An 8,055-nucleotide genomic window follows, 5' to 3' on the forward strand; every position below is an offset into this window, starting at 1 on the left:
TAGCAGTCAAGTGCCTTAGGCACTATGCTACCAGAACAAAGAAGATATTTTACTTAGTTTCTCCTCCAGGAAAGAGTCTTCATTCACAATGATAGAAGTAAAATACACAAGCCTTTGACATTTTCTTTTCTTTTCTTTTTTTTAAACTTATGGTCAGAATAGGTGTTATATTTCTGTTTTCTGGTTGATTAAATGGGACTTAGAAAAGGAGAAAAGATTTATTCTAGTGGGAAATATGATTGATGATAAATTGGAGGGGAAGCAGTCAACAAGTGATCAAAAGAAATTTGTGATACATATGCAGAGTTATGCTTTATTTTGTATCCTTTTTTAAAATTTTGCTCATTTTTTATTTTGTTCATTATCTCACTGCTTTTTAGAGAGAGGTATCGAGTTCATTACAACCTCCTAAATCTCCCAAGAAATCACCTAGAGTGAAAACAGCAATTCAAAAACCTTCTAAAAGTGAGCCTTGGTATCCGGTTTCTTCTAAGGATGATGTGACTGAGAAAGGGTAGGTGCAGCTTTTTGTGTGCCAAGTGCTTTTCCACATTGTAAGTTTTTAAAAAGAATTTAAAAATTAAATAGAAATTGAAAACTAGTCCATTTTTAAAAATGTGAGTTCTTACATTTCAGTGATTTGTATTGGAGGCTTATATTTCTCATGCATACTTTAAATTAGGTTAGAACTCCAAATTAGTAATTTTAAAGAGATGGTGTCTGTGATCTGCAGCCTCTGATCTCCACCCTCAACGAATGTAGCGTCTTTGATCTCTACAATCAGAAGACTTCTATAAGCAGATTCCTCTCCAGTTTTTATTTGGCTCTCTTTCATATTTCTCGGACCTGGGAACTCAAATGATTCTGAAGAATATCGTCATTGCTCTTAATACTGTATAGTATTTTATCCATTTAGATTTGCCTACTTATTTACCCTTTCCATTGCTCTTTATTCTAACTGGTATTGTTTTCCTTAAGCCTGAAGAATAGCCTTTTGGTGTGGATCTGCTTGTGAATAATTCTTTAATAATTTATTACTAAAGCTTCATTCTTTTTTATCAAGATAAAATTCACACAAGAGTCACCGTTTTAGCCATTTAAAAGCATCCAATTCAGTAATTTTTACTGCATTCACAAAGTTGTTCAACCTCCTCCATTATCTAATTCTAGAATATTTCATCACTCCAAAAAGGAAACTTTAGACACATTAACAATCACTCCCCATCCCCCAGCCCTTGATAATCATTAATCTACTTTCTCTATGGATTTGTATATTCTGGATATTTAATAAACATAATCACATAATATGTAGCCTTTTTGTCTGGTTTCTTTCACTTAGCATATTGTTTTCAGGGTTCATCCATGTTACATTTGAATCATTCTTAAATGGTATTTTTTGCTGGGTTTATATTTTAAGATTGGCAACTATTTTCTTTCACTTTTAATATATCACTCTATTTTCTTCTAGCTTTCATTGTTTTGGTTGAAATATTAGCTGTCAGGCTAATTATTTTACTTTTGAAGATAATGTCTTTTTCAACAGCTACTTTAAAAGTATTTTGCATTTCATTTATTTATAGTTTTACTCTGATATGTTTAGGTGTGGGTTTTCTTTTCTTAATCCATTTTGGTTGTTAAATCTCTGGCTTTCATGTTTTTCACTGGTTTTGGAAATCCTCAGCTATGATCTCTTCTAATACTGTTTCTAACCCAATTTTACTCTTCTCTTATTCTCAACTTGTAATTAAATGTATGTTAGACAATAGTGTCTTTGTGCTTTATTCTGGGTATTTTCATTTGACTTATCTTCCAGTTCACTGTTTGTCTTTTCAACTATATTCTTATCGGCTGTTATTTTGTCCATTGAGTTGTTAATTCAGTTATATTTTTTAATTTCTAGAATTTCTTTTTTGTTCTTTTTCATATCTGCTATGTAATATTTTACTGTGTCCAGTTTCCTGCTGAAATGATCAATCTTCCATGTTCGTACCATGATCGTAGTTGTTTAAATTCTGTGCTGTGTCTGATACTGTTAATATCTGGAGGTCCTGTGACTCTTTCCATTGTTCTGTTTTTGGCTGTTTTTTTGTTCTTTTTGTCTGTCTGCTTTTATGTCTGATTTTCTTTCATCTTATGTGAGTCCTTGTATTTGAAGAATTGTTTGTAAAAGTTATTGAGGCTTCCAAAAACCAAACCAAACTTACTGCCATTGAGTTGATTCCAACTTGTAAGAACCCCTATTGAGTTTCTAAGGCTGTAAATCTTTATGGAAGCAGACTGCTCCATCTTTCTTCCATGGAGTGACTGGTGGGTTCGAACCACCCACCTTTTAGTTAGCAGCCATACACCACTACACCACCAGAGCTCCTTCTTACTGAGGCTTAGGTTGACATTATCTTTTTTCCAGAAGGTATTTTTCCCCCTTTGGTTTTGCTAAACAACTCAAGTACTAGTAATCTAGAACAATATTAATCCACTTCCAGAGATTGTTATAAGCCAGCTAAATGACTCAGAGTTATGCTACAGTATGTTCAAGGATTTGTCTATTTCCATTATGCCCTCACTACTAGTAGGGTGCATCCCTTGGAGGTCCCAACTGAAAGTTTGAGAGGTTTACCAGGGCCCTTGATTCCGTAAACATGCTGCTTAGTTTGCTAGATGCTCTTCAAGATCAGCAAGCACACAGAAAAGCAGCTTCAAATGTTATAATCACTACTATGAAATTTTGTCCTCTTGATTTTGACCTGATAATTCTTGAATACATTATTAGTACTCACATGTTTTCTTCTTTTTTTAATTTTGAGTTTGTTTTACATTCATTGTTATGTGTACATTTAGTTTCACTCCCCATTTACCATGCCCAACCCTAACCCAGTCTCCTTCCCTCCCTTCCCAGTAACCCTCCGGCTGTGCATCTCATAGTTATGCACTCCTGTTTGTCCTGCATTTCCTCCATGTGAATGTTGCCCCTCTGGTGCCCCATGGTCTATTGCTCTAAGAGGTGTATTTCCATAGAGTATGTGGGTGTGTCATCCTGAGTTGAGTGGTCTGCATGTACATCTTGTTAACTATTGGGCTGAGAGCCAGTCCCTGGGAGTGAGTTTTATTCCAGGTCCAGAATGTATTCCAGCAGCATAATATTGGGGGTCTCACCAGACTCCATCTGATCAGTAATTCTGGTCATTATTGAGTTTTTGGATTTTGTTCCACGTTTTCCCTCCCACTCTATCCAGGATCTCCAGATTTGGTCCTTTCCTGAGTGATTGGCATTGGTAGCCGGGCACATCTAGTTCTTCTGGTCTCAAGGACCATCATGTCCTAGGGCTGATTGCTTCCAAATGCCCTTTTGTTTTTGTTTGTTTGTTTTGCACTTTTCTTCACTTATGATGCTAGGAGACCATTAGCTGCATCTTAGATGGCTGCTTGAAAGCTTTTAAGACCCTAGTTGCTAATCATCAATGTAGGATGTGGAACAAGGCTTTTATATATTTTGTTGAGTACTCACATGTTTTCAAGCATATTTTTCAAAATATGTTTAAGTTTATTTGGTTGTTCTCAATGGAATATTTGGTCCAAATTACTTTGTATGCCATTTCCAAAAGTAGCAGTTATTCAGTGATGGGAATCTCCTCACCCAGAGCAGGGAAAACCAAAGACACATGGAAGCAATTAATTGAAGGGAATAATAGACCATGTGAGCCTCAGCCTCTATGACCATGAGACCAGAAGAATTATATGGTGTCTGGCTGCCACTGTCAAAGATTCAGAGGGGGATTGGTGCAGGAGATCCTGGATACAGTGGGAGAACAATGTAGAACAAAACTAAATTATATATATATATATATATATATATATATATATATATATATATAACCAGGTTTGCTGGTCTGATAGAGCCTGGTGAGACCCCTGAGACTATGGCCCCTAGGTGCCCTTCAGGTCTAGAGCTGAACTCACTCCTGTGGCTTCCAGCCACACAATAGATAGGAATATGGGGTGAATATTTACATCAGGTAGATACACTCCCTGGAGTAATCAATCACTGGAAAATAGAAGGACAGTGTTTGTACAGGGAGATAGCTGGGGGTGGAGGTGTTAGTTCATGGGAGGGAAGGACACAGGGAAGAGGTAACTTTGGGGAGGAAGTGGAAAGAGAGATGTTACATTGTGGGGAATTACAGGCAGTGTCATGAAACAACATATGCGTGAACTGCTATATGGAAAATGAATTTTCTCTGTAGACTTTCACCTAAATCACAATAAAAACATTTTTGAAAAAGTAGCATTTATTGAGCTTTCATAAGGTGGATACTTTGCTTGCATTATGTAAGTTAATTCTTATTCCAATCCCATGAAGAAGGCATTATCTGCATTTTTCAGATGATGAAACAAATGAAAAAATGTGTAGGCATGAGTCAAGAGGAAAATTGAGTTTTGAAAAGTATGTATTGTTTGATATGGGTAGAGTATAAGGTATTACATTGAGAAGACAGGAGATAGACTGAAAAGATAAATGGGGTTATATTATGAATTTTTAAATTTGTCACAGTAAGGTGTTTTGTTTTCTTTTTTGATGATAATTTATTATGTTTTCAGTGAAAGTTTACGCAAAATATTAGGTTTCCATTCAACAATTTCTATACACATTATTCAGGGACATTGGTTATATTGCTCATAATGTGTGAACATTCTCATTATTTGTGTTTTGAATGTTCCATTTTTAGTAATCTCGTTTCCCTGATCTCTCACCTTCTCATTTTTTAAAAAATTAATTGCTGACCTTTTGGTTTCATATAGATGGTTTTTTAAAGGAGCACAATAATCATGGGTGAAATTTATTATTTGGTGAGTCAATCTGTTATCTAAAAGATTGCCTTGGGATGTTTTGATTCAAGGTTCTAAACTATTTCAAGAGAATAGTCTTGGGGTATCCTCTAGTTTCAACTAGCCCACTACTTCTGGACTTTTTAAGAATTTTAGTTCTGTCCCACATTTTTCTACCATTCTATCAGCATCCATTGCAGCCCTGAGCAGAATGATCAATAGTGGAAGGGGGGCACCATCTAGTTTTTCTGTTCTCAAAGTAGATGAGGCTATGGCTTGTGTAGAATACAGTAAGGTTGTTCAACATTATTCCATATACATTAGAGAACAACTAGAAAGGCTTTTTGCTACTTAGCATTAAAATTTAATTATTTTATTTTAGAAATTTTAGAAATACACACATAGTTCAAAAATAGTGGTGTACTATATACTTACTATGGGAGAATGATATGATAGCCTGCTTCCATAAAGATTTACAGCCTTGGAAACACTATGGGGGGGGGCAGTTCTTCTCTGACCTATGAGTCAGAATTTACTTGATGGCAGTGGTTTTGGTTTTTGATTTTATATGCTAACTTCGGCCGACTCGACGGCAAATAACAACAACAACAACTTTGCCCTTTGGTTTTCTTAATAATATATCTTAGAGGTTTTTCTTAGCAGTAAATATACTATAGTGGTAAATAAACCACAGTTTATTTTTTCTGTTAATTCCTGTTTTTACGGTCTTATCTCTTCTTATATCTAGTTATCTTTCATTGTATATCAGACTTTGTATTTGTACTCTGATAGACATGGGAATTGTTTCTAATATTTTTTTATTACAAACAGTGTAGCAATGGATATTCTTGTACACTTGCTATATTTCCCTTATATTAGTATGTACATAGAAGCAGATTATACAGCCTTGCAACTGGAAGCACTTACTGATAAAGGACAAAGTCTATATAGCATTCAGTATGCATTACACTTGAATGTGAGGAAAATGAAAATCTTCACAACTAGACCAATAAACATCATGATAAATGAAGAAAAATCAAAGTATCAAAGATTTTATTCTATTTGGACCAACAATAAACATCCATTGAAGCAGCAATCAAGAAATCAAACTAACTATTGTATTGGGCAGATCTGCTGCAAAAGACATCTTTAAAACAAAGAAGATGGCTAAGGTGTGTCTGAACCAAGCCACGATCTTTTCAGTTGCCGTATATACATGCAAAAGCTGGGCAGTGAAGAAAGAAGACAGAAGAATTGATGGATTTAAATTGTGGTGTTAGGAAAGAATGTTGAATATAACACAAACTGCAAAAGAATGAACAAATCTGTCTTAGAAGAAATACAACTAGAATGTTCCTTAGAAGGAAGGATGATGAAACTTCAGCTTACTTTGAACACATCAGGAAAGGCAAATTGCTGGACATCATAGTTGGTCAAGTGGAGGGTCAGTGAGATAAGGAAGAGACCCTTGATGACATCAACTGACACAGTCACTGAAACACCAGACTCAAACATAGTCATGGTCATGAAAGGGTACAGGACTGGGCAGAGCTTTTTTCTGTTATATATGAAGTCGCCACTAATTGGAGCTGACTCCTAAAAACTAACACCAATAACTAAACAATAAATTCCTAAAAGCAAAATTTCTGTATCAAAGTCCTTCTGCTTTTAACATTTTTCTAAATATTACTAAATTGACTTTTGTAAAAGTTGTATCAATCTGTGTTTTTATCAATATGTATGAGAGTGCCTGTTTACCACGTTATTATATAGTATATGCTCAATCTTTACCATGGCTAGTCAGATAAGGCTTTTAAAACGATGCCTTGATTCTCTAGTACTGTTATAACGGAAATACCACAAATGGACATTGTTGTTGTTGTTAGGTGCCACCCAGTTGACTCTCAATCCTATGTACAGCAGAATGAAACACTGCCCAGTCCTGTGCCAGCCTCATGATCCTTGCTATACCTGAGCCCATCGTTGCAGCCACTGTGTCAATCCATGTCGTTGAGGGTCTTCCCCTTTTTCATTGACCCTCCACTTTACCGAGCATGATATCCTTCTGCAGGGAATGGTTCCTTCTAACAACATGACCAAAGTAGGTGAGACGAAGTCTGGCCATTACTTCCAATGAGCATCCTGGCTGCAACAGATTTGTTAGTCCTTTTAGCAGTCATGGTACTCTTAGCATTCTTCTCAAACACCACAACTCAAAAACATCAACTCTTCTTCAGTATTCCTTATTCGTTGTCCAACTCTCACATACATAAGAGGCAATTAAAAATACCATGGCTTGGGTTAGGTGCACCTTAGTCTTCAAGGAGCCATCTTTGCTCTTCATCACTTGAAAGAGGTCTTTTGCAGCAGATTTGCCCAATGCAATACGTTGTCCGATGCCCTGACTGCTGCTTCCATTGATGTTGATTATAGAACCAAGTAATATGAAGTTCCTTGACAATTTCAGTCTTTTCTCCATCCATCGTGAAGCTGGTTATTGGATTAGTTGTGGGGATTTTTGTTTTATTTATATTGAGGTGTCATCCATACTGCAGACTGTAGTCTTCAGTAAGTGCTTCATGTCATCCTCACTTTCCACAAGCAAAGTTGTGTCATCTGCCTATCACAGGTTGTTAATGATTCTTCCTCTAATCCTGATGCCACATTCTTCTTCATATTATCCAGCTTCTTGGATTATTTGCTCAGCATACAAATTGAATAAGTATGGTGAAAGGGACTTCCAGTAAGATGGAGGAATAGGCAGACAAGTGACACAGACCTTCTTCAACAAAGAAAAGAAAAACCAACTGACAGAGATACAGAAGATAATCCTGGAACCCTGAGCTTTGAAAGGAACTATACAGATGTGGATTAGGCACCAACTAGTGGAAAAACCTGAATGAAAACAGTGAGTACAGAGAAGGTTGGAACTGCGGACTGTCAACTACTCTGACAGCTGGAATATTTCCAAGTGGTGTTGGGACCTGAGAATTGACCTAAAGATCAGTCCCAGTCAGCAATGGCTACAGGGACAACTGCTCTGGTGGCCTATGACTAGGAAGGGCAACAGCAAGGAGGGAGACAACCTGAGCTGTGGACTTTCTGCTGTCTGGAGGACGCAGACATTTTGATTGTTTACACATGGCAGCCATTTTGGGTATTTAAAGTGACCAAGGGTGCAGCCATTTTGAATGTTTACAAGTGGTGGCCATTTTGGATATTTAAAGTGAC

At 36.5% G+C, this 8,055-nt stretch overlaps 1 protein-coding gene across 1 annotated transcript in view; it reads left to right on the plus strand.

Annotated features, from left to right (window-relative positions):
- RGS22 (regulator of G protein signaling 22) overlaps nt 1-8,055 on the plus strand; it is a gene marked incomplete at its 5' end in the record, with an annotated part of 150,188 nt that overhangs the window by 37,032 nt on the left and 105,101 nt on the right. Inside the window, 2 exons of the mRNA XM_007934882.2 lie at nt 381-514; nt 5,656-5,800. Of these exons, the coding sequence (XP_007933073.2) occupies nt 381-514; nt 5,656-5,800 (279 nt within the window). The remainder of the gene's footprint in view (nt 1-380; nt 515-5,655; nt 5,801-8,055) is intronic.

The sequence above is a fragment of the Orycteropus afer genome, unplaced genomic scaffold, assembly GCF_000298275.1.
Source record: "Orycteropus afer afer isolate SDZICR_OR568_19922 unplaced genomic scaffold, OryAfe1.0 scaffold00021, whole genome shotgun sequence".
In the NCBI taxonomy this organism is placed as follows: Eukaryota; Metazoa; Chordata; class Mammalia; order Tubulidentata; family Orycteropodidae; genus Orycteropus; species Orycteropus afer.